A 25,558-nucleotide genomic window follows, 5' to 3' on the forward strand; every position below is an offset into this window, starting at 1 on the left:
CCAACTCTTGATCTCAGCTCAGGTCACAATCTCATGGTTCGTGGGTTTGAGTCCCGCATTGGGCTCTGCGCTGACAGCACGAAGCCTACCTGGGATTCTCCGTCTCCCTCTCTCTCTCTGCCTCTACCCTGCTTACTCTCATTCAAAAATAAACATAAAAGAATAATGAAACCTACCTTTATTATAATAGGGTTTTTTTTAACGTCTATTTATTTTGGGGGCGCCTGGGTGGCTCAGTCCGTCGGGTGTCCGACATTGGCTCAGGTCATGATCTCACAGTTGGTGAGTTCGAGCCCCACATCAGGCTCTGTGCTGACAGCTCAGAGCCTGGATTCTGCTTCGGATTCTATGTCTCCCTCTCCCTCTGCCCTTCCCCCATTCGCGGTCTGATTCTCTGTGTCTCTCAAAAATGAATAAACATTAAAAAAATCTTTTTTTAAATAAATAATGTCTATTTATTTTTGAGAGAGAGAGGGAGACAAAATCCCAAGCAGCCTCGAACTGTGAGATCACGACCTGAGCCAAAGTCAGATGTTTAACTGACTGAGCCACCCAGGTGCCCTATAATAAGGTATTTAAAGATAGGCCCAAAGGGCACCTGGTTGGCTCAGTCTGTAGAGCTTGTGATGTGTGACGCATGATCTCGGGGTTGTGAATTTGAGCCCCATATTGGGTGTAGAGATCACTTAAATAATATCTTTAAAAATTAAAAAAAAAGAACTTTTAAAAATAAAAATAGACCCCAAAATAAGAGGGGATACTCCAAAATCTCACATAAGCTACAGAGCAGACACCGGTGACTGAGACCTGTTTGGTTCCAACTTCATATCCAGGAATGGAAAATCAGGAAGTGTGTTGAGATGTGTCCACCTGTGGGTTCACTCAGACCTCCCACCAGGACACGAAAGGGTAGAAGCACTTTCAGTGAGCATTTGGAATGATGCTTAGAGATTCATCTTTGGGCTTCTGTCTACCAGAGTAACACCAGGAAAGTGAAATCACCCAAGGAGAAATAAAACACCTCACCTCTCTGGAGGATAGCAATTAGCCTCAGCTAGCCAGAGTCAGCCAAAAGTAGGCAGGAAATATAAAGGACCTTTAAGCAGCTGGATTTGTTAACACAAAGTCCTTGTACTGAAAACACAAAAGTCTGTTTATTCCTATTCTAATAGTTTGCTAATGCAAGGTAATCTCATTTCCTAGCACACAGCAGATCAGAAGTGATGTAGGACCTGATAGAGGCAGGTTCAGGGATGGCAGGAGAAGGTCATAGGGAGAAGTGGCAGCTGATAGTGTGACACTGAGGGGAGACACAAAAACAGTACAAAGGTAGATGGACAGTCTGGCCATGTCATATCACTCTGAGCACCTCTGCAACATTGAAAGTCCATAAAGGAGGGGCACCCTGGTGGCTCAGTTGGTTGAGCATCTGACTCCCGATTTTGGCTCAGGTCATGATCTCACAGTTCGTGAGTTCAAGCCCTCTGTCAGCACAGAGCCTGCTTGGAATTCTCTCTTCACTTCTCTCTTTGCCAACCCCCTGCTTGTGCTCTCTGTCTCTCTCAAAAATAAATAAGTAAACATTTAAAAAAAATAAATGAATGAAGTCCATAAAGGAGAATCTTCGATGCTAACTTCTCATCTTCCCAGTGGAGTGGAACAAGCATCATGCTTTGCAGTCCTGGCCTCCAGGTATCTTGGATAGCTTCTGCCGCCTGCTTCTGCTTTTCTATATAAAATTAAGGTCAAAGGGGCATAGGTAGGGTCACCAGCCATCTGTTGGCTTTCCTGGGACGTAGGACCTCCAGTGCTCCAACCAAGAAAGTCCCAGCAGTCCAGGACAAGTTGGTCACCTTTGGCACAACTTTCATGAGTGATGTAAATACATTTTGCTTAGGGTAGTAATTACACGAGTGTATATGCAGTTGTTAAAACCCATCAATATGAACACTTTTAAGTCTGTACATTTTGTGTATAAATTATATGTCATATAGGCTAATTCCTTTTGCTCAGAAGTACTGAGTCTGAATAAGGACCTGCCTTTTTAAATGCTTTAGACATTAGTTAAAGAACAGTTGAGGGGTGAAAAGTAACTTTTGGATTGGTAAGTTTATGGAACATGTAAATGATGTGTGTATTACATAATGGAGGGTAGGCAGGCTTTGGAAACAGGCCAACTGTGATAGAATCCCACTGCCATTCACTAACTGACCCTGAGCTACCACTTTTAACCTCCTGATGTCTTTTTTCCTCATCTAGATAAGACTGGCTAGTTCACAGAGCGATGGATTAAATGTAAGGAATAATGGCAAATGTATTAAAGAACAGTGCATAGCCAGCAATCAGTATTGCTGTTATTATATTAGTTATATTATTAGATATTATTAGTTCTATCCTACAATTAAGGTGAGGGTAGAGGGAGCAAAACTAAGTTCTATGGTTAAATTGTTCTCTCCCACAGCAGTTGAGTTTGGAAGGACCAATTGTTAGCTTAAGAAGGAGGTTCTCAACTTCAGCATGAATCAGAATCACCTGGAAGGCTTCTTGAGCACAGATCTGGACCCTGCCCCCAGTCTCTCATTCAGTAGATGTGAGTCTGGGGCGGGCCTGAGAATTTGCAGTTCGAACATTTCCCAGGCGATGTTAATGCTACTGGTCCAGTACTTCACTTTGAGAATCATTGGTTTAATGAGTCTTCAGGTGCATTTGAATGTTGATAAATGTTATTTAAACCCGGTATCCTGGTGGTGAGGCCCATCTGTAAACTCGAGATCTAGCTCTGACAGTCTGGCATACTGACTCTTCTGCCTCCCTCTGCCTCCCCACCAGAAAAAGTGGGCCCTCTCACCTAAACTCAGTATCCTCAATGTGAGTGGAACCTTCGTTCATTCTTCCCTGATAAATCTAATCTGGCCATTCGCTGTGATTTGGTGCTAATTGTCAGTAGGATCTGTTGCCCTCAGTGAAAAGCCCTAGAAGCAGATGGAAGAAGAGGATTCCGATGAGCCCTATGCACATACTGAACTTTTTCTCAGAGAACCCCCAGCGCCACACGGCTCGGCGGTGCCGAGCAGCATTCCTGTATCCCAACTGCCTTGCTCTCCCTTGCTCTCCCAGCAAAGCGTGCGTGCTGGCGGGTTCTCTCCTCGGTGTTCTTAGATCTGTCGGCTTTGCCTTCCCCTTGCCAGGTGATCGGCATGCACTACTTCTCTCCGGTGGACAAGATGCAACTGCTGGAGATTATCACAACCGAGAAAACTTCTAAAGACACAACTGCTTCCGTCGTGGCAGTCGGGCTCAAGCAGGGGAAGGTCATCGTTGTGGTTAAGGTAAAGAGCTGTGAAACAGAGTGGCAGATTTGGGGAAAGTTCTGTCAAGACTCCTTATACCTCCAGGCTTGTTTACACCTCTTCTGGGGCAAATATGTCACCTTTGGGTATGATTTCCCCTTGGTTGTCTGCCTCATGGACAGTGCTGCGGACGGTACTGCTGAGTCACGGTCTGAGAGGGGAGTGTCTGGGACACGGCGGGTTCTCCCAGCCATTCCAGACCTTTCAGGTGACTGTGAAACCCTGTGCTGTGCCGTTTGGTTGAAGCCATGCCGCTCTGGCTGTGGCTTCCCCTGCAATGTAATTTTAACGATTCTGTTTGAAAGTATAAGCCGCCTTGAATTTTGAAGCGACACCTGGGGAAGGGAGCCTGCTATCACACTTGGGTGGCACCTGAAGCAGAGGAGCCGCTGAACTCACGTTCTGTCCCTTGGCAGGACGGACCTGGCTTCTATACCACCCGGTGTCTCGCACCCATGATGTCTGAAGTCCTCCGAATCCTCCAGGTGGGTACCGCTCTTGGAATGTTGGAGGCATCTTCCACCCCTTACGCCAGTCCTCGAAATTGGTTCTGTCGGGATGAGGAACAGGCTTCCTTCTAATACACTAAGTCCTGGTGCATCCCCAAGATGCCTGGGGATCTTCTTGCCTGGTCCTTCCACACGGTGGTTGGAAATCATGGGCTTTGCTGCCCTACAGTGGGCAGAATTTTAGCTCCGCTCCCTTAACCGCCTCCCCACGCCACTAGGCCCAGGGCCTCCCGACATGCTCTTCACGGTTTCTGCATCCCCTTGGAGGCAGGGACCATCCAGAACACGCAGGCCCATTGGCCTGATGGGTGCTGGACCGGCTTCTGCTGCACACACCCCTCCGGTGGCACCTCCTCGCCGGGCACTCGTCAGACGCTGGCTCGGAGGGCTCCACAGCACTGCTCCGTGGCGAGGCCTCTTCTCTTAGTTATGGGAGACTTTGCCCTGTGTGCCGCAGAATCTCATTACTCCCGAGATTCAGAATTGCAAACGAGAAGGAAATGAACAATGTGTTCATCTCTAAATGAATTTGTTCATTCCTTAAAGTGCTGTGGGTTCGGGAAGGCTCAGACTTTCCCCCTCCTGGCTCCCCAAGCTCCTTTGCCTCCCTGGGTGGAACAGCCCCAGTCCTGGGCCTGGCCAGGCGGCGCCCAGGGGAGAAGTGGGTGTTGCGGCAGCCCGGTCTCGGAGGGCCGGCATGGGGAGCCTTTGTGGGAGGGCCCAGAATGCCTTTCCCTGCTTACCTCCCATTCAGGAAGGAGTTGACCCTAAGAAGCTGGATTCCCTTACCACAAGCTTTGGCTTTCCCGTGGGTGCTGCCACACTGGTCGATGAAGTTGGCGTGGACGTGGCAAAACATGTGGCAGAAGATCTAGGCAAAGCCTTTGGGGAGCGGTTTGAAGGTGGAAGCGTAGAACTGCTGAAGCAGATGGTGTCCAGGGGCTTCCTAGGTGAGTAGCCTCAGAGACACGTAATTCTAGTTTCCTGAGACACACAGTTACAGAAGGCCCGTGTGGAAGAGTTCTTCCTAAACACAGAGCCCAGTGTCACGGGGAGTTTTTTAAATGACTTCATGACAACCCCTTAGGCTGGGCCCGTAGATTACAGACAAAGGCAGGACTCTGGCCTGAGGCTCTGCCACCGCCCAAGGTATGCAAGACTGACAGGCACTTTCATCGGGGCCCAAGGCCTGGAATACACCTGCCATCCTGCAGGAGCAAGTTCTGCACCCAGGCGTCACCATGCTGTCTGGCCACCCGTGCAGAGAAGGTGATGCTTCTAACACAGAGGATATGAGGGAGGCCCGGCAGAGGTGGCTCTCTCTCTCTCTCTCGTCGAAGCAGCGGCAAAATCGGCACCGGGAACACGGCATACTAGGGCCTGGCATTGCGTGTCTGGACTTTAAAGCCGATCCAGGTGGCCTTTCCCAGCCACATACACAGAGTTCCAGGCTCCGGGAAACACAACGTCATTTTTCCTTCTCTGCCAACGCTGCTGGCAAACACCGAATTTCCAGGGTTAGCCAGCCAGCCAGGTCAGGAGTACGGTCGAGAGGTTAGAGCTTCGCAGCAGACTAGCAGAGGAGAGAATCCTCAGGCTGGCGCCCTGAGAAATGGTAATCCTCCCTTTTCCGGCTTCTTTTAGGTCGCAAGTCTGGGAAGGGCTTTTACATCTACCAGGAGGGCGTGAAGAATAAGAGTTTGAATTCTGACGTGGATGGTATTTTGGCAAGTCTGAAGGTGCCTCCTAAGTCTGACGTGTGAGTTAACTTGAGTAGCTAATAGTGTGGAAACGTGTTTCTCTTCAGCCCAAAGTTTCTCAGTCCTCTTCCATCTTTGTTATACTCACGTTGCCTGACCAGAATACTCCTGCCCTCCACGCGCCTACTCGCTTTCTGCCAAGCATCGGGGTGGGGACTGCAGCCAAGCCTTGGAAAGACCCCTGTTCCAGCCTTCCCTCTGAAGGTCTGGAGAGAACTAGAAAGACGATTGTCCTGGGTCCCTTCAAGCCCCAGACCATTTTTATCATTTGTAATTGGCAGCTGATGATGTCAAGAGATCCTGTCCACCCTCCCCTCCGCTGTTCTAAGCGCCAGTTTCAGGCCGATTAGGACAAGCAGCCCTAAGACTCTATTCCAAGGGCAAGGGCGGCTTCCCAGTGGCTCCTTCTCTCCAGCATTGGAAGTTCCGTCCTGGCTGACCCTCTGGGCTCTGGTGGCAGCAACCCTCTTTCCCGCACGCGCAGTTCCCGCGTCCCTCCCGTGACGCTTCATCTACCTCAGCGTCCCTCTCTCTCGGCAGCTGCTCTGACGAAGACCTCCAGTACCGCCTGGTGACAAGATTTGTGAATGAGGCCATCATGTGCCTGCAGGAAGGGATCCTGGCCACGCCCGCAGAGGGAGACATTGGAGCCGTCTTCGGGCTTGGCTTTCCCCCGTGCCTTGGAGGTTGGTCTCGCAAGTTGGGAAAGTAGCTTGTTTTACCCCAGAGCTCGTTTTGCTGTCGCCTTCAACGAAGTCCTGTTTCTCCATTTAGGGCCCTTCCGCTATGTGGATCTGTATGGCGCCCAGAAGATAGTGGACAGGCTCAGGAAGTACGAGGCTGCCTACGGAAAACCGTTCACCCCGTGCCAGCTGCTCATCGACCACGCTAACAGCCCCAACAAGAAGTTCTACCAGTGACAGGCCCTCACACCCTGCCCCCTGGCTAACACAGCTGCCAGCAGTGCTGGCTCTCCAGGAGAGTGGCATCTAGATTTATCAGGGTAACCAGAAGGAAAACAAATTCTGGCATTGGGGTGTGCTGGGATTCAAGTGCCTTCAGCTAGGACTGTCTCTCCCTCCTGGTGAATTAGTTTGCACTTCATGTTAGAAGGTGGAACCCACCGTGCTCGTGAACCCATAAGCCTTGACACTCAAAATGGCAGAGTCTCTGGAACCATCCTGCCCCCGCCCCCGGGCCAGTGGCGGGAGGGCAGTTTTGCACCCTACCCAGTACACGAGAACAATAAAACCCAGCTCTTCTCAGCCTGTCTGTATGCTCCTTTTTCTTCGCTCTTTGCCCTTCTGGTTTAAACCCGTCCTTCAAGGAGTCAGAATAAAGCCTCGGGCTCTCGGGGTGTGCATGTGTTGGGAGAGTTCTAGACAGCCCCTTGACACGGGGGGATTTAGGGGACTTCACAAACTAAACCCTTCGAAACCCGGCTGTGTTTACAGACTTGGGCAGGCTTCTGCTTGCCGTGGGAAAGAGGCCCGCCTGACCAGAGCAGGTGAAGGGCGAGAGAACTGGAGGCCGGGGTTTAAGAGGCTTCTTTCCCCAGATGGCATTTCCTCATGGCACAATGTCACCCAGGGTTTATTGTGTGTGTGGCGGGACGCATATTCAGGATGTCAGCATGGGCATGAGGCACAGGAATGAATATTTTCCTGGCCAATAGATCCTGCACGTCTTGGCTGCCCCAGAGCACGGAAGGATGGATGCGTGGATGATCAGCGCAACGAGCAGGGCGAAGGCCGAGCGGCCCGCCAGCACCACACGCTGCGAGAGCCCCCCCTCCGCCCTCGTGGTGCCCTCTGGGCCGGAGAGGCCCTACGCTCACCTTCCGGCAGAAGCGCTACCCAGTCTAAGCGGCTAGGGGGCCCCCGACCAGCCTGGCAGAAGGACCCCCACCGCGTGTGCACAGAATCCTAACGAGTCACACCGTGTCGGGCTCTGAACCGTGACCCATTGCTCCTGCGTCTGCTCCAGCTGCCGGGACTCCAGACACCATCCCGGGCCCAGCTCTGCCGGGACCAGTGGGCAGGGAGCTTAGCTCCGGCTTGACTGACTACTCACCGTTGGTTGATTGGTTGGTTGCCACAAAGCCAGACTCTAAAATCAAGCCACCTCGGTGCTAGGGGTTCTCAGGTGACCAAAAGAGAACGGGTCCTCGCACCAGAGCCATTAACGGGCTCCTAAAGGGCGCTCTGGGAGAGCCTCAGGCAGGCATTTGGCCAGTGCAGGAAAAACCTGGGGCCTGGCTGGCGAGCTGGAGTTTTCCACTCAGCAGCAATGGAAAGTAGGAATGATGTTGAAACCTTTGAGGGAGCTAGAAGGTTCTTGTAGGGTAGGGGCTGATGAGGGGTTTTCAGAAGAGAACCCAGGAGTGGGCCACGGGCACACCCATTCCAGAGCCTTCTGCCTGGAGGCCTACACATTGTACCTGTCGGTCCCTGTGTTCCGGAAGAAGAGAGCCGCTGACACCCAGCATTCCACCTGCACTGTCCAGTGCTCTAGCATTTATTTCACTAGTCCCGGAGGATTCACTAAGGGATCGACAAGGAAACCAAATGCTTCAGCGTCAGTTTGTGTGTCCTGCTTCCCGACTCCCCTTGCCCTGGAGCGGAGGCATCAGCTCAGGGCCTGAGCACCAGCATGGCTTCACTACTCTTAAGAGAAAAACAGGAAATAAATATCTAGGAAGGCTAGGTAAGGCAGAAGAGAAGGCCTGTAACCCGGGGCCTGAGGCCAGCGGCACGAGAGTTAGTGTGGTCCTGGGTGAGGAGGCGGAGAGCCCGGGGGGCTGGGGAGTAATGGGTGCTCGTACACCACGGCCAACCTCCGGGTGCCAAGCAGGTGGTTGTGCCCGAGATCCGGGGGACGAGGGCCTGCTGTGGCGCACATGAGCAAGTGCAGGAGGCCTGGGCTCCAGGAACGGGGAACGAGCAGGTCTCCCCAAACCACCGTGCTTTCTCCCCACCCACCCCACCTGTGCCAGCTACAGAGAGCAAGAGGACGGCACCGTGTGCTGGCCAGAATCAAGCGAAGTGGGAGCAGAGGGGAAGTGGGAGAGACTGAAGGCCACTCGCCTCCAGAATCCAGGAGCGGCTGGCCTAAATCTACCTGCTCCTCGGCGGAGTGAGAATCTTCGCAGACCGGACCCAGCCTGGCAAGATGGAAGGCGGAAGCCTGGGCACCGGAGACGTCAGGGGACCACCCGGCTCCCCAACTAGAGCACGTCAACAGCAGGGCCGTTCTCGTCGAGGGTCTTCACCCGCAAACCGGCACCGAGAGCTGGAGCCTCCGAGGCACGGTGGCACAGGCTTGTGCTCGCTACCCCAGTGCTCGGGGCCAGGGCCCTGATTCACAGAAGGGGGAAGGAAGGGCGTCCCAGAGATACAGAAACGGCACCCAGACTCTGGGGCAGCTTAGGCCAAAAGCCCACAGGGCAGAGGGGAGAGGGCACTTGGGGAATTTGTGCTTAAGTTACGGACCATCTTCTTCCCTGGTCTCTAACCTCAGCCTACAAGCTTGAGAAGTGCAAGAGGCCTGTGAAGTTCCGCACAAGGACACGGGAAGATGTTAGGTCACCGCGAAGGCCAGCTTTTGATGCCCTTCCTCCACGGGAATCACAGCAGTGTGGCCCCAGGCCCAGGTGTGCCCCGGTGCCTCCAGCCTCCTCCCCACATACTCAAGGGGACAAAGGCCAGATGTCCCCGTGTAGGGGTCTGACCCCAGAGTCCCCCACTTCCAAGTGTGTCTGGATTCACTCTGAGGGGCTGCCTGGCCGCCTCAGTCTTGGCATAGATTCTCCTCGCAGGCGGGACTGGCTCCTGGGTCCCGCAGGCTGTCCCCCTGCAGCCCCGGGGCCTCCGTGCCAGCTTCCAGTTGCGCAGCTACGAGCCGGGAACGTCAGATCTTCGGCCGCCAGCCTTTGATGAACTGCATGATCTTCTTGACCTGCAGCTTGGTGAGGTGGAAGTCATCGGCCAGGATGTCCTCGCTGAGCTGCACGAAGATGCTGCCGTCAATGCGTTCTCTGGCAAAGAAGCTCACCACGTCCTCTGAGAGCCCGATGAAACGCAGACTTCGAGAGACTTCTTCCAGGGAGAGTGCAGACAGGTCAGCGGGGGGCTGCCAGGAGGAGGCATCCCGGCCTCCCCAGCCTGCGACCCCCTCCCGGGGACTGGCAGGAGGCCCCTCCAAGCGCCCTTGGGCGAGAAGGAGCCGAGCTCCGCCCGCCTCAGGCCCCTGCAGGGCCACCGGTGACAGTGGGGTGGGGACCTGCCGCAGCACCAGACCTTCTGGTTCAAAGGCCTTGGGGGGTCCGAGTGGCGAGAGGCAGGGTCCGGGCCCAGGTGCCCCCACAGCTCTGGGCTCCTGACAGCGCAGCAGCTCGGGCTCCGGGGAAACACCCTGGCCCAGCTCAAAGGGCTCCAGGGCTGGTTCTGGCCACTCGGAAGAGGAGGAGGAGGAGGTGGGACAGGAGGGGGGAGCAGCTGAGTAGGCCTGGCCTGGTGAGCCTGGGCCTGGAGAAAAAGCAGGGCTGGAGGTAGCCAGGGGGCCCGAGGTGGTCGTGGGCCCAGGAGAGGCGGCCACGGAAGGGCCCGAGGGGTAGGCAGGCCCCGAAAAGGGGTTGAGAGCTCCGAACGGAGCAAAGCGTTTCTGTGGGTGAGAGGGCTTGAACAGAGGCGGGCAGCCGTGGTACGCCTTGACGGGGGTGTCAGCCCCCAAGACGGAGGCAGCCCGACTGCTCGGGGGCTCTGCGAGGGCCCGCGCGGCCTGGCTGGGCTGCGTGGTGGAGGGCAGGGGTCCCGGGGGTGGGCGGCCGGAGGCCTCGCCGGCCTTGCAGTCTCCCCAGGTGCACGGGTAGCAGTAAAGGGAGTAGGCATCCGGTGACGGTGAGCCGCTGCCGCTGCGGGAGGCTGCCCTGCGGGCAGAGACACAGATACGCACGGAAATGCGACAGGCCGCTCTGCCAGGGCAGAGACTGCCACGCTGGTCTCAGCAACGCCGGCTCACGCCCCGGCCCCTAAGGCCTGAGACACCCCTCCCCCTCTCCCCCGCCCGGGACTGCCCTAGTCTTCCTTCCAGGCTCTCCCACCCTCGGGAAAATGAGACTACGCTGAATCTGAATCACGTAAAATTTTCATACGGCAAGGAGCACTCCATCCCGTGGCAGATCCCAGTCTGGAGGGAACCCGGGCCGTGTCCCCACCCAACCGACACCAGTTAGGAAAGGAACAAACTGAAGCGAGAAGGTGGAAAGCAAGGCGTGGCCCCAGCCCCCAGCGCCCTCAAGCTCAGGTACTGCTCAGGAACGGACGCCCTCCGAACCCCCAGGCCTGGACTCTTCCTCAGCACCGGCTCCCCTCCCCAGGCCCCTTCCGGAGGACCCAGCACCGAGAGAAGGAGGGGGCTCACCCATCCTGGAGGCCAGAGGAGTAGTAGGAGAGGCTGGAGCTGGGGGAGTGGATGGGCTGCAGCTTGGGGAAGCGTGGGGGCACCGGGGGGCTGCCCGAGGGCCGGCCACTGCCATTGCCACCCCGGGGAGGCACAGGTGGGGCATTGAGCAGGCGGCACTCCTCCTTCACCTGCAGGCAGAGGGCCGTGACTCCACGTCCTGTCCCCAGGCGGCGGACACCCCTTGCCTCGCCGTTCCCAAGCAGCTGGGCGAGGAGGGTGTCTGGGATGGACACTGCCCCACTTTGCCAAGAGGCTATCCCCGCCTTACTCACCTCTGCCATTCACCCACCCCGGCCCTCTAAGTCTCTCCAGCCTGTTTCACTCCACGAGAGCCCATGACATACACACCATCTCCTGTGGCCTTGGAAAGCCATCGTGAATATAAGAATATATATGAGGAGATCCAAAACAGATAAGTAAACCTACTCCCTCCTCAAGGAAAAGGAGAGGAAGAAAATGGTGTGACAAGGAGAAGAAAGGGCCATCGGTCATCAAGATCCCTTCCTTATAGGTCAAATACTCCAAGTGGACTCCCTGGGATGTTAACGGCTGCAGTCCACTTCTGTGGACCAGTGTGGTTGCAAAATTCTGCAGTAGGCACAGATAGGGTTCCTTAGTGCAGGACTTCTCAGAGCCTTTAATGAACCAGCGTTCTGTGGTTCCTAAGTGAGGAGGGAGCGGGTTAGGAATCATCCACTACGTTTTCTAAACTTATTCCACCACGGGACCTTCTTTTCCCTGGACAACTTAAAGGACTCCTGTTCTGTGGAGCCTTCTGAGCTCATCCCCAAACTCTCTCAAGCTAGAGACCTACGAGCATCTTTGTCTCCAGAACTCCCAGTGCCACCGCCCCTGGTTATCTACATACCATATACATCTACGTCCCTGGTATCCACACCGGCCCTGGTATACCACAAACGCTCCAGCGTCCTTCTCCTTGTCCTTCTCTCCTTCCCCCACCCCTGGGACACCTTCTGTCACACGCTCCAGGGGCTGGAGGCGGAGCTACGAGGCTGGGGCGCAGGAGAACTTGCTTCTGGCCGGCCACCTCCCTGGAGCAGACACCCCCAGCCCCCCTCCCTGCCTCCCACCCCGGCCACTCACCGCCTCGGACTTGGGAGGGACGGGAGGCGGCGACGCCTCCGGCTCCAGGCGAGGGGGCCCGGCGGCCCCGAAGGAGATGAGGTCGGGCCCGGGGGGCGGCCGCGTCCGGCCCTCGGCGAGGCCCTCGGCCGCCTGGTGCGTCCACAGCTCCTCGTAGGGGATCTCGGCGGACGGCGCGCCGGGCTCTGGCGGGCCGGCCCAGTCGGGGCTCACGTACTCCTGCTCGCCGTCGCCGGGCGGGCCGGGGGCGCGGGCGGGCGCCGGGGCACGCGGGGGCGCGGGCAGGCAGAGGCGCGCGCGGCGCGGGCTGGCGCAGTCGTCGGCCAGCTCGGCGGGTGCCTCGCGCACGGCGGTGGAGTACTCGTCGGGGTCGAAGCGCTCGCGGCAGTAGGAGGCGCTGTCGCGCACCAGGCGCTCCACGCGCGGGTCCCCGGCCAGCAGGCCCTGCGGCAGCGCGAAGCGCGGCGTGTCGGTGAGCAGCAGGAAGTGCAGCGGCGCCGGGCCCTCGCGGCGCAGCGCCAGCCCCAGCACCACGGTCTTGGAGATGATGCTGACCAGCTTGTAGCAGTGGCCCTCCCGCACCGGGTGCAGGTCGTAGGGGTTGCGCGGCGGCCGGCTGGGCACCAGCACGTTCACGGGGAGCCGCACGCGCTCGATGATGGCGCGCACCGTGTGCTCGCCCTCCTGCATCTGCAGCTCCAGCGGGCTGCGCGTGCTGAAGCGGCCCTGGCACTGGAAGGGCAGGCTCAGGCTCTCGTTGGTGCGGTGGTTCATGCAGATGAGGCAGGGCATCTTGCCCTTGACGGGCCTGGCGGCGCCGCCGCCGCCACCCGCGGCCCCCGCACCCCCGGGGCCGCCGCCTCCCACCCCGGCCAGCGCCCCGGCCCGGCCCAGCTTGCGCAGCAGCGTGGTGAAGCGCGAGCGCTCCTTGGTGGTCTTGGCACACAGGATCTCCGCCTGGCCCATGAGCGTGAGCTCGTCGCCCGCATGCAGCGTGAAGTTGTACACCTCGCTGTCCTCGCTGAACTCGCCCGACACCACCTGCGGATCTCAGAGACCGGGTGGGGCTTTAGCCGGTGGCCCAGGCAAAGACCTCCTTTGAGGCGCGCGCACACCCCCGCGCTCCCCGACCCGGGAGCCTTTCCCAGGCTGAGACAGGATCAAGAGCACCGGACTGCAGGGTCAGGAAACCCACCTTCCCTCCCGGAGAGGCCACACAGCAGCCGTGCAACCTTAAATGAGCTACTTCTGGGGCCTGAGTTGCCTCGTGTGTTAACTGTTACTTGGAAGAACTGCAACATGTTGGTGTGCCATACTTCTAAAATATCCAGTAAATGGCAACTTTTATTATCATTGCCTATACGATCTGGGCAGTAACAATACTCCATCTACTCAAGGCTACTGTGAAGAGGAATAAACTGGTGGATAAGGGTTTGTAAACAGAAACGAGCCATCCATACACCAGTGGGGGTCTGCCGGGACTGTGTGCCCCCAACGACCACTCTTCCTACCGAAGGGACGGGCTGCCCTGAGGATCTCCAAGTCAAGGCAGGACCCTCCACACACACTTCACCTATTCCAGGAAGTTCTGCAGGCCAGTGGGTCATACACCTGGCTCTTCTGACATGGCCCAAGGCCCTCAAGGGCCACTGTGACACCTTCTGCCTCCTGGACCCTAAGGACAACCCTCCAACCAGCGTGGGGACACCAGGCCTGGTGTGGCAAGGACTGACCTTGACACTGAAGGTGATAGCTTCCATCACAAAGATGCGGTCAGGGAAGACGCTGGCCACCTCTTCCACGCTGCTGAAGTACCTCACCGGCTCCCGCACGTCCCGGGCCTGCTCCAGGAGCTTGAACTTCCCTACGAAGGACAAACACAGGCTGCTAGGGCACGCCTGCCCGCCGGTCCCCCCCTCTTGCTCCCCTCGCATCAGCCAGCCCCTCTGGAACCGAGACTGCAGAAAGGCAGGTTTGTGCAGCCTGAGGTGGAAGGGGCCAGGCAGCTGGCTCAAGGGGGGCAGGTGAGCACAGACCTAGCAACCAGAACCCCATGGAGAGCTTGTGGGTGGGTGAGGAGGTCCGCAGCTGCCTGCCCAGAGAAATCCAAATGCACATTGGCAGCCAAACGCTTGCAGACAAAACTGGCCTCCAACCATCAGTGTCGCATTGGAGATGCTGGCTCCTGGCTTCGTCCCAGCCCCACTCTGACTTGCTGTGACCTTCCCCTCTCGGGGTCCTCGTCGGAGGGCAATGGAGCAGACGATCTGGGGTCCTGTCTGGATCTGGCATCCAACGCACATACCTTGGGTTGCCGATCCATACCGATGCACCTGGCAGACCAGGGGCTCAGCCCCGGGCCTTGGAGACCCCAGGAGGGCTGCTCAGACTCGAGCTCTGTTCCCAGACCCTGCCCTGGTCCAACATTGAGCCCCTGGTGCAACATCCCAGAGGCCTCTGACCTGAGCCCGACAAAACCTCCTCCCTCCCTCCGACGAGGCTTTCCTAACCTGCGGTCGAGGGCTGTTTTAGCTGGCCCGGCAGATGCCCCCAGCAGGCACAGACTTTAAAAGAACGAGGATAATCCATGAAGCTGACCCCCTTGTATAAACTGTCTCACCTCACTGGTCACATACACCCTTTACGTGCCCTGAGACAGAGGGTACAAGCCTAGATGACCCAGATAGAGTTGGTGCGACACAAAGCACCCAATGATGGCAGGACGGGACAGCTGCTACAACACACTCGTGACTGAAGAGCCAAAGACCCGCCTGACGGTCCGAGGGGATCTTAAGAATGAAAAGAGTTTTACAGGGGCGCCTAGGTGGCTCAGTCAAGCGACCGTCTCTTGATTTTGGCTCAAGTCATGATCTCATAGTGGTGAGATCGGGCCCCACACCAGGTTCCACACTGTGGAGCCTGCTTAGGATCCTCTCTCTCCCTCTCTCTTGCCCCTCTTCCGCTTGTGCTCTCTCTCTCTCTCTCTCTCTCTCCAAATAAAAAAATAAACATTAAAAAAAAAAAGGTTTATAGAACGGACAGTCCACATGGAAGAAATAGCACGGACAAGACAGGGTCACCGGGGCGGCTCAGTCGGGTAAAGCTCAGGTCATGATCTCGCGGTTCGTGAGTTCGAGCCCCACGTCGGGCTCCGTGCTGATGGTGTGGAGCCTGCTTGGGATTCTCTCTCCCTCTCTCTCTGCCCCTCCTCTGCTCTATCTCTCTCTCTCTAAATAAATAAATAAACTTAAAAATTTTTTTTAAAAACAGGAGTCACGAGAGCAGATTGCCTACCCGAAATGGTGAGTGCCTATGCCCAGGACTTGAGGAAAGTGCCAACGGCATGTAAAGCAGTAACCAGGTTATGAAAGGCTCTAAATGCCAGGTTAAGGCAGAAAGACTTTGCTCAGTAAGAAATGAGCTTTTGGCTTTCAGCTCAGAGGAAGCCAAGGTGCCACTTTCTCCCATCGTCCTGAATCCGGATTCATCTGACACCAGCCACCTCCGCCAGGCCACCTAAGTCCGACACCCAAAAGATCGAAGTCACGTACGGAAGGTGCCCTGGTGGGGTAGTCACTGCCATGTCTGCAGAGCCCCCAAGACCGGCCCCTGGGTGCGCGTCCCAAAAAGGTTAGTGAGGACATCGCCAAGGCAAGTGGTGATCAGAAAGGTCTGAGGACGACAGCGAAACTGACCACTCAGAACAAACAGGCCCACACTGAAGTGGGACCTTCTTCCGCCTACGCTCTGATCATCAAAGCCCTCAAGGACCCACCAAGACACAGAGAGAAGCAGAAAAACATCACGCGCGGTGGAAGTCTCACTTTTGACGAAACTGTCAACGTTGCCCAACAAAAGCAGCATGCATCTTTAGCTAGAGAATGCTCTAGAACCATTAAAGAGATCTTGGGGACTGCCTAGTCTGTAGGCTGCAATGCTGAAGGCTGCCCCCTTCAGGACAGCCTGTATGACCTGATGCAGCGGACTACCCAGCTGGCTAAGAACGACAAAGGAAAATATCTCAATAAACGGTCATCTCACAGCCCAAAAAATAAATGAAAGCCGTCGCAGTGTTTTGAGCAAGAAAATGCCAAGCTCCAAGTTGAGCTCCATAAAGAAAGCAGAGAGGTCATTCTGCAGGAGAGCCGGGACAGCCACTGGGGAAATGGCAAAATCAAGCAGACCAAGAGGCAGACTGGGGCAGCGGATTAGGTGCAGGTAGGGGGAGGAAAGGACGCAGGCCACCAGCCGGGTCAGAAATGGAGCTGGCAAAACAGACTCTTAACTACGGAGAACAAACTGAGGGTTACTGGGGGAGGCTGCGGGGTGGGGGGGAGGGGATGGGCTCGATGGGGGATGGGTGTTAAGGAAGGCACTTGTGTTGAGCACCGGGCGCTCAACTACATTCTACTCCTGAAACTAATATTGCGCTGTATGTTACCTAACTGGAATTTAAATAAAAACCTGGCACTACCAAAAAAAACAGAAAAACCAACACGACCGGAGCAGGCAGAGCTGCTAGTCAAAACTGGGAACCTGGAAGTAACGTGTGGGGCAGGAGCCAGTCCTTTGGAGGCCAAGTGAGGCCCCCCAAGGGGTGCTCCGAGGGGGGAGAGCAAGCTCGGGCAGGGCTCAAGGACTCCGGGTGGGAGGTACAGACTGAACCCACAGGTGGGTCTTCAGCTAGGGCGGATCTCAACCCTTTGGGAACTCTCCTCCCAGAAAAAAATGTCAGCGTCCTCCTGGCGTGAACACAAACACCGCGTTGTATACAGTATGTGGGTCCTGGAGCCCCCCAGACCCAGCCAGAATCCCAGACTGAGGACACCCCCCCCCCCCGCCCCCAACGTGCTGAGAATGAAGAACCAAGAGCCCGTCAGCACCTAGAAGCGGGAAAGAAGTGAAGCTGAGAAAGGGAAGGGAAAGTGCCCAGGAGAAAGAGGAGACCCTTGTAAGGAAATGTGCCACAGCCCTCCAGGGCAGCGGCGAGAGACTGGGGAGGCGCCTGGCAAGGAACGGGGGTCTGGGGTGGGGGGGGGGTGGGGGGTCGGGCAGCAGGGGCCGCACAGCGGCTACCATCCCACTGCGGGTGCCACCCCTCCCTCCCGCGGCCTCCCCCCCCCCCCACAAGCCCCCCACCACAAGCAACCAAGCGGGGAGAGCTGCCCGCTGCCCCCTGTGGGGAGAGCTGGAGCCAAGTCAGGGCTGCAGCCGGGAGAGGATGTGGCCGGCGGATCGATGTAACCATGGTAGCCAGCACCACCCCCTCCGCCGCAGCGCGGGCCCAGCACCGGTCATTACCGCGGGAGGAAGGAAGGGAGACCTCCCGGGAGCGATGCGCCAGCCCCTGGAAGCCTTCGCTCCCCCCGGCAGCTTCCTCTCCTGCCTCCCCGGTAGTGAGACCCCAAGCGCCCCCGCACCCTAGGGACCTGCCCCACCCCAGCCTGCCCCTGCTCCCTGCCCTTTCCCTCCTACGTCACATTCGCACTCCCTGGCGTCCCTTCCAGCCAGAGCAGTCTCCCCCTCCTCTTAGCACCCGACCCCGGCCGCGCCGTTCCCTAAAGAATGGTGAGTAAATGTACGGGCTTGGGGTCGGACAGACCTAGTTGAATCCCATCTCTGGCACCAACCAGCCGCGCGACCTTGGGCGAATTATTTAATCTCTCCGGGCTTCAGTTTTCCCATCTGTGAAATGGAAGCACAGGGCTTAGCTCCCAGAATGCCGGCCAACGCTGACCTGAGCCACCTAGCCCCTTGTGCGGGGCGGTGGGGGCCTTCTCCGGGCAGCCAGGTCCCCCGAATCCACGGGCGCTGCACTGCACTCCCCTCCCCCGCCTTCCCTGAGGCTCCGGGGTCTCGCCACTGCCCCCGCCCACGTCATTATTAATTCATTAGGAGGAACTAGCGTCGGGCTGCGCGCTCCGCTTCCAGGCTATAACCCCGTCCCTCCCCTCCCCCACTAGGGCCACTGAGCCACCCACCGGAAAGATGCGGCTAGGGATGCGACTCCCCTGCAGGCCAGCTGTTGCCCCACGACCACACCGTCCACATGCACACAGGGGCACCAGAAGATTGCATAAGGGAAGGGGCCCCAGGCCTCCTGCACTCACTCACTCTTCCCTAGGAGGCTCTGTGCCTTGGTTTCCCTGATGTTTAATAACACAACTGAAATGGGACAGTAAAGTCACACTTCTGTCAGCGAGGGCTTTTCCCAATCTTTTGTTTTTTCATCCCAAGAAGATCTGGGGCCCCTTCCTGGACCAATACCAGATAGCCAGGCTGGGAAGTTTCTAGCTGCTAAGCAGGCCTTTCAAGGGCTCCAGGCTCAGGGCCTAACCCCGGGTCAGAAAGACACCAGAGTGTTTCCTCATCTTTTAAATGGGGTGTGGGAGCTATGGGGGTACCAACTTCACAGCGTTGTTTGTAAAGAGCAAAAGCCTTAGTCCTGTCCCCCTGGCTCAGAGGAGACCCAAGAAGGGCTGGGGACCCCAATACCTAGGAGGAAAGGAATGGGAGCCTTCCCAGCTCCAGCTCAGGAGTTCCCAACTTCTACTAGGGCAGGGGAAGGGGACTAGCAGTCACAAACACAGAACTGGCAAGCTACCAGAGCTCTCGGAGCCTCACTTTGTGAGTTAGACGGAGCTAATAAGACTTCCTCACACGGCTGCCGTGAGGATGTTATGACGAAACACTCAGCTCAGCATCTGGAGGGCGGCGTGTGTTTAACACGCAGGAGCTGTGGGATCTTTGGGGCACACAGGGGCATCTCTGGAGGGGGCCACCTGATTCCCACCCTTCCCACCCAGGTGACAACAGCCCTGCGTCGCTGGTGTGGTGCAAGCAAGCATCAGCCCAGGAGTCCGGTCACCTGGGTTCTAGCCCTTGCTCTGCTGCTTCCTAGCTGTGTGACCCTGGGCAAATCACCTCCCTCTTAAAGCCTCTGTTCTGTCACGTGTAAAATACAAGGGCTGTGCTTTCCAGCAGCAGAATCCTCTCTTCAAACAAAATCGTATGTAAGATATCAACATCATATATATAACAGATAAAAGTACGAGTTCATTAGCATCATCTCATTTAAGTGTAAAATTTTCACATTCGCTGATAAAGCCAGTCAGTGAAAACAAGGAGTGTAACACAAGAATTGGGAAAAATCAGGATTAGAGTGGACGAGTGCAGTTCTAAAGTCAGCCTGAGCATCCCTTTGTTTCTGAAGAATTTTGGTTGCACGCCAACCACTGAGAAGATCCCCGCACGAGACATTCTCTTCGAGGGTCTGGACAAAAAAAAGCCTTAATGAGGCAGCTCACAGTACACACCCAAGGTCTCTAGTTAGGGTTAAGGTCTGATTTGCAGCATTGTGAGAATGGGGTTAATTTTTAGATCATCAGTTTAAAATAAAATGTGAATGGGGCGCCTGGGGGGTTCAGTCCATTGAGTGTCTGACTCTGGCTCAGGTCATGATCTCGCAGTCTGGGAGTTCGAGCCCCGCATCGGGCTCTGTGCTGACAGCTCAGAGCCTGGAGCCTCCTTCGGATTCTGTGTCTCCCTCTCTTTCTGCCCTTCCCCCACTCGCGCTCACCCTCTCTCAAAAATAAATGTTTAAAAAACTAAACGAAATAAAATGTGAATCAAAATTTTGCAAGCAGAAACCCAGGACTCCCCCAGAAAAACTATGAAAACCACAGGGCCCTAACTGCCACCCGGCCAGCCATGCCCTCGTTCATCCCTGTGGCTCCAGGCAAAGGGTGGTCACTAACAGTTTCCCCCAAGGCCTACCCCCTACCCTCCTGCCTGCATCCCCCAGTGGCTCTATATCATCTGTCCCTGGCTGGGCACACCTGGGTACTGCAGGGGGATGTCAATCTTGGGTCCGATGACGTAGTGGCCCTCCTCCAGGGTATGGGCTGTCACCGTTGTCCACTGGCGGCAGGAGTGAATGAGCAGGATGTCTCTCTCACTGACACCCTCAGCATACTCCCCTGGGAAGAGGAAGGAAAGGTAAAGTGAACATTAGGAGGGACGAGGGAGGCTAACGTCTTCACCAAGACCCCGACTGGGGACGGCTGCCCACGATCCCTGTCCAGGTCAACACCGCTCAGGGGACAGGTGCGCTGTCAGCTGTGGCCTCAGGGCTGTGAGTCACGCCTGGTCTCCCAGGGCTCTGGCTCCTGACGGGGCCCCAGCAACCACCCCGGCCACAGTCCTTCATTCACCACTCGCCTGGACGGCCTGCTGTCCCAGGCCCTGTGCTGAGAGCCGGGGTTCTGGCAGATGAGCCAGCCCCGCCCTCCCAGAGCACTTGGGCCCACGGGGAGGTGGAAAGAGAGGTGAACCCAGAAAACAGGCCACGTTGGAGGTGCTGAGTGGAGGGTGTCTGGGTACTCCCAGACGGGAGCAGCAAACTAGGTGAGGTCTTCCCTGAGCAGACACTAGAGCTGGGCCTCAGGACCACCAGCAGAATTCTCAGCCCCCAAGTCAATGCCTAAGCCAGGCGAGGAGGGCCTTGTCGGGGGCACAGACAGGGCTGAGATGGGCTATCCGTTGTGGATCCCTGCTTGAGGGGCCCCCAGAGATTCCTGGCTCTCTCCTGGGCAGCCCCTCCTTACCCACTGCCACAAGGGTCTCCTACATGCAGGGGACCTCAAAGGAGAGGGGACAAAGTCTCCGATAACCCCTAGCCCCTCTCAGAGAAGCTGTTTCTTGGCTCTCCCTTTGTCAGCCCTTCACCCTCCCTGTCTTCGAAACACAGTGATGAGGTGGGGGGGGAGGGAGCTTGAAGGGGGAACCTAGTTCTGGGGGAAGCTGCACTAGGGCAGAGGTATTGGGAGGGGCCTGGGCCCAGAAGGCTCCAACCCCAGCAACGGTTTCCAGGAGAGCAGGAGGGGCTGGCCCAGAGAGAGCTTCCAGGGGCCTGGTCTCCTGGATGCAGCTGGTGGGCAGGGGGAAGGTGGGGGGACGCCTCCTTCCCAGCCCTCTCAGACACAACTTACTAAATTGCTGCCACCCAAGGAAATGGGAAGTGGTTTATCCTGATTATCCTGATGACTGAGGGCTCCATGAGGGTGTGGGGAGGCCCTTTGAGTGGGGCAGGCTCCCACTGCATTGGAGGGGGTCAGAGCTTTCCTCCTCAACCCCTCATGTCCTGGGGCAGAGGAAGCCCTCCTACTCTGCAACCCTTCACAACCACACAAGGCACACACCAAAGGCTATGGTTCATGGCCCCCAACAGTTGAGCCAGCACAGCCCCTGGGCCTAGTGACAGGAGCTTGTCACCCCACTGACACAACTCAGTCCCATGGCTGCAACTACAGGGGCCTCTCCCAAATGCATAGGCTGTAGGGCCTTTAAGACTAAAGACACATTTTTGTTCACGTATTCGCACTCAGTGACCACAGCCATAGCCACCACAGACAGGTCACAGACAGGCAGACAGCTGGGCCATCACACCAGTTGTCCATTCACTCATCCATCCGGTAAGTCCAGAATCTTTGTTAAGCGGGATATCCTCCTTCAAGGAGCCTGGAGCCCAGTGTGAAGGCAATAAACTATAAAAACACGTGTACAGATTCAAGTCAGGGGTGCCAAGGCGCCACGGGAGCCCAGAGGAGGCCTGCTGGGACTGGGGAGCTCAGAAAGGACCCCCAGGAAAGGGAGATGCCAAAGAGGACGTGTGGGAAGTGGCCAGGCAGAACCTAGGGCCAGCTTATCCCATTCACACGCAGAAGGGGACAGCCTCGATGCTGACGCGGACAGCCTCGGGATCACTCGCTAACGATCTGGAGAGCAAGACGTTGGGCTGCTGAGCTCTCCTGCCCGACGGCCCCGGGCTCGGACACTGACACGCAGCCCGGTCGGTGCCCAGTCCACCCCGCTGCGGATCGGAGGAGGGGCTGCGGGCCCCATGGAGGGGAGAGGAGCCTGTGGCCGCGGGCCCCATTAGCATTCAGGGAAGCGAGTGTGCCAACGCGGGCCAAACCCCTATTCTTCTCGCACACAAAACCCCCGGCCTGGCTGCCAGCCCCGGCTCCCGCCCCTCCTCCAGCCAAGCAGCCGCCCCCCCCCCCCTTCCTCCAAACGGTCCCCTTGCTCCGTGCGGCCTCCAGGCGTCCCCTCTCGGGGCCCCATGCACAGTCCCATCGGCAGAGCAGCCTGGGCCCCTGGGAAGTGGGGCAAACCATGAGGGAGGGCCGGGACTTGGGGGCACGGCCGGCGGGAGGGCCCGATCATTCGGGCCTCTCCCCGAGGTGACCTGCCCGCCGGGGGCCGCAGACTGCTCCCCGGGATGCGAAAGGAGAGCGCAAGAAGGGTGCCAACAGGGGCCGATCGGGGCTGGGGGGTGGTGGCGGCGGTGGGAAGACGCAGTCCGAGGCCCAGGGGATGCGGGAGGATCGAGGTGAGAAGCGGGAGACAAAGGGACGGAGGGGGGCGCGGCCCAGGCGGGGGGTCTGAGGGCTGCAGGGAAAGGGATGCACCGACGGGGCGGCCGCGGGGCCTCCGCCGCGCTCCGGCTTCTAGCTGGCCGGGAAAACTCTGTCCCGACCTGGTCTCAGTCCCTGTCCCGGATCTCTGTCCGGTGCCCGTGAGCAGGGCCCAGGAGGCGGTGGACCCTCGGCTCGTGGGCCCTGGGTCTCCAGGGAAAGCGTGCCGGGAGCCGCGCGAGGCCGAAGCCGGGAGCGGGAGGGCAGGGGCCACATCGTCACGGCCCCCTTAGCACCTGCCCAGAGAGCCCCCGATTTCCCCGCGGACCCCCAGCCCCCCTTCCCGCACCCCAGTACCTGGCCCGAGGCAGGCGAGCGTGGGCAGGCGGCAGCGGCTGACGATGAGGTCGAGCGGGAAGGCGCCCATGCTCCAGCGCAGGCCGGCCAGCCCGGCCGCCAGCTTCTCCATGGCATGGGCGCCCCCGGGGCCACCGTCCCGGGGCCCCGACGGCCAGTCCCGCGCGGCCCGGGCTCCCGCGCCCCGCCGCCACCTCCTGGGGCCGCCGCGGCGCTCCCCGCCTGGTGGCCCGGCCGGGGCTGCAGGCGTCACGTGGCCGGCCTCCCCGCGGGGCGCCGGCCCCCGCCCCCCGGCCCTCGCCCCACCCCCCGGCCCGCGCCCGCCGCCAAGTCCCGCCTCCCCGCCCGACCCCGCGCGCCCGCCCCTCTGCCCGGGCGTCCAGGTGACAGCCCGGCTCGGAGAACCCCGGGCGCGCGCCTGGAGGGAAAAGGAAGACGCGCGGCGGCACCTCCGGGGCGGGGGAGCGGCGGGGGTCAGCCTCCTGCACCCCGGCGGGTGGATCTGGACCCCCTTTCCCCGCCGGCAGCGGCGCCTCTCCTCAGCCCCTCGTGCGGTGGCCTCCTGGAGTCGCCGCCGGCCCTGCCCCGGCCCCTGAAGCTCCTGATCTTCGGCAGCTGCGGTCGTGGTCTCCAGGGCATTTATCACCGCCGGCTTCAAACAGCCTGCGAGGCCGCCTCATGAACCCCATTTTGCTGATGAGCAAACTGAGGCTCAGAGAGGTCAAGTGGCAGCTCGGTCTTGAATTCTGGTTTGGCTTCAAAACCTACTGCCTTCCCGGTACTCACCCCCCTGAACCCCAACTAAAGAGCACTTGCCAGGTTCCCCCTGCCTTCTTACCGCTTTTCCCAAGTCCTGGGGGTCAGAGAGCTCCAGAACACACACACGCGGTGTAAGCTGCTCCCGCTCTGCCCAGGAGCGGACAGCTCCGGGCGGGTGACCGTTGGTGGACTCCTCTCTCTCAGGCAGTTGCCGAACCCCTCGTCCCCGCTCTCAGGCCCTGAAGTCCTGCTTCCTTTTCTGCTGTCCTCACCTCCTCCTCCCAACCCCTCGTGGCTCCAGCTCCGGAGTTCCTCTTGGGAAGCCCCTTCTCAGAAGCTGCGGTGACTTCAGCAGGGCCACCCTGCCAGAGGACCCCCTTGGCCCTCAATGTGTCTGCCCGCCTTCTGCAGGTGACCAGGGGCTGGTGCAGGGCTCCCGAGGGGCCGTGGGCCCTAGGTTGGTCCTTAAAGGGCCCCATGGACGCTAGTTCTCAGCCTCTGCACCCAGGGAGCCCCCCCCACCCCACCCCCACACACATTCAACACAAACCATCTCTTCAAGGTGACTAACCTCCCACATCGTGTGACCCGACCACCATAAAAATTGGCATCAAATAAGATGAACACAACTTCTCCTTGCGAAGATTCACATCAGGTCACTTGTTCAATCTCCATATTTTGCAGAGGTCAGAACGGGAAACTCCAAGGGCAGGATGCTTCGCTCGGAGACAACAAAACAGGAAAGCCGGACTAGGACTAGGAAGCAGGCCTCCAGCCAGGGCTAACCCCACAACCCCGCTGGCCCCGCTCCCTGTCCCGCCCAGGCCGCCTCGCCCCAGGCCCGCTGTCCACTGCTCAGCCTGGGCAGGGGGTCCCCCGGCTCGCTCTTCCTTCAGCCACCAGAGTTGTGACTTGGGGTGGTCTGTGGGGGTGGGGGTGAGTTCTTTCCTGGGGAAGTGGGAAAGAGAGACAGGGCAGAAGGGAAGGAGGAGGTAGAGAAAGGGGGAAATACGAGTGTCTAAGGAGGGGATGAAGGCGGGAGGATGAGGAGGCCAAAAGAAGGAAGTGAGGGAAAGGAGCCTGGCTTAGTCACTTTTCTTTCCCTCCCCGCAGGCCCTCTCTTGAGTAGGACGGCCATATAATTTGTCACCCGAACGAACGGGGACACTTTTGAGAGTGAAAGAGGTGCTAACTGGAACGAGAGGCATAAACCAGACTCTAGGACAGAGTGCAAACCAGGACTGGGCCATGTGGTCACCCCATCCCCGAGAGACACCTGTGAGCCCCGGATGTAGACGCCCCGTGTACCGTCCCACCTCAGCTTCCGGCCAGGCGCCCTCACCCCTCCAGCGGCATTCAGAGACCTTCCATTTCAAAAAGCTGGCTAGCACCTGCTCCTCCTTTATCTTCCATCCCCACTAAGGAAACACCTTTCACCTGGCCCCGCAACCTGGATCTCTCCTTAACCCTTACTTACCTCCACCTGGCCGCCAAGTCCCTGTGGCGGCGCTTGCGCTCCCACCGTGCGTCACGAGTCGCCCTTCCTCCTCGCCAGCCCTGCTTGTCCCTTCGTGCCTTCGGTGGTGCCTCCTGCAATCTTCTCTCCCCCGGACCACCCTTCATCTTCCATGCCCGAAGCCCTAGAAGCTCTGGATTTGGGCTGAGTCAGGGACCACACTGGTGTGAGACTTCGGGCAGAACCACCTAACCTGTTGGACCCATTTCCTAACTTTTGTAAATTGTTCCGGAGTCTCTCCAGGGCTTTTGAACGGTTGGCCAACCTCCCAGGGACCCCACACAAGTGCCCAGATGCATATAGCCCTTGATTTGCTTGGGCC

General features: G+C 58.1%; 2 protein-coding genes across 2 annotated transcripts in view; one reads left to right on the forward strand and one right to left on the reverse strand.

The window, feature by feature from the left end:
* HADHA (hydroxyacyl-CoA dehydrogenase trifunctional multienzyme complex subunit alpha) overlaps positions 1 to 6,884 on the forward strand; it is a 48,846-nt gene extending 41,962 nt beyond the window's left edge. Inside the window, exons 15-20 of the mRNA XM_045447479.1 lie at positions 3,189 to 3,329; positions 3,767 to 3,835; positions 4,614 to 4,809; positions 5,504 to 5,618; positions 6,160 to 6,305; positions 6,394 to 6,884. Of these exons, the coding sequence (XP_045303435.1) occupies positions 3,189 to 3,329; positions 3,767 to 3,835; positions 4,614 to 4,809; positions 5,504 to 5,618; positions 6,160 to 6,305; positions 6,394 to 6,539 (813 nt within the window). The 3' untranslated portion in view covers positions 6,540 to 6,884. The remainder of the gene's footprint in view (positions 1 to 3,188; positions 3,330 to 3,766; positions 3,836 to 4,613; positions 4,810 to 5,503; positions 5,619 to 6,159; positions 6,306 to 6,393) is intronic.
* A 1,222-nt stretch (positions 6,885 to 8,106) lies between these two features.
* GAREM2 (GRB2 associated regulator of MAPK1 subtype 2) lies at positions 8,107 to 23,197 on the reverse strand. The gene is made up of 6 exons (XM_045447478.1): positions 22,962 to 23,197; positions 20,025 to 20,165; positions 13,920 to 14,050; positions 12,187 to 13,227; positions 11,041 to 11,210; positions 8,107 to 10,546 (listed from the first exon to the last, which is right to left on the reverse strand). Exons 1-6 carry the CDS (start codon positions 23,071 to 23,073, stop codon positions 9,529 to 9,531), a joined length of 2,613 nt encoding a protein of 870 aa, XP_045303434.1. The 5' UTR covers positions 23,074 to 23,197; the 3' UTR covers positions 8,107 to 9,528.
* Between the last annotated feature and the right edge of the window lie 2,361 nt (positions 23,198 to 25,558).

The sequence above is a fragment of the Leopardus geoffroyi genome, chromosome A3 (assembly GCF_018350155.1).
Source record: "Leopardus geoffroyi isolate Oge1 chromosome A3, O.geoffroyi_Oge1_pat1.0, whole genome shotgun sequence".
In the NCBI taxonomy this organism is placed as follows: Eukaryota; Metazoa; Chordata; class Mammalia; order Carnivora; family Felidae; genus Leopardus; species Leopardus geoffroyi.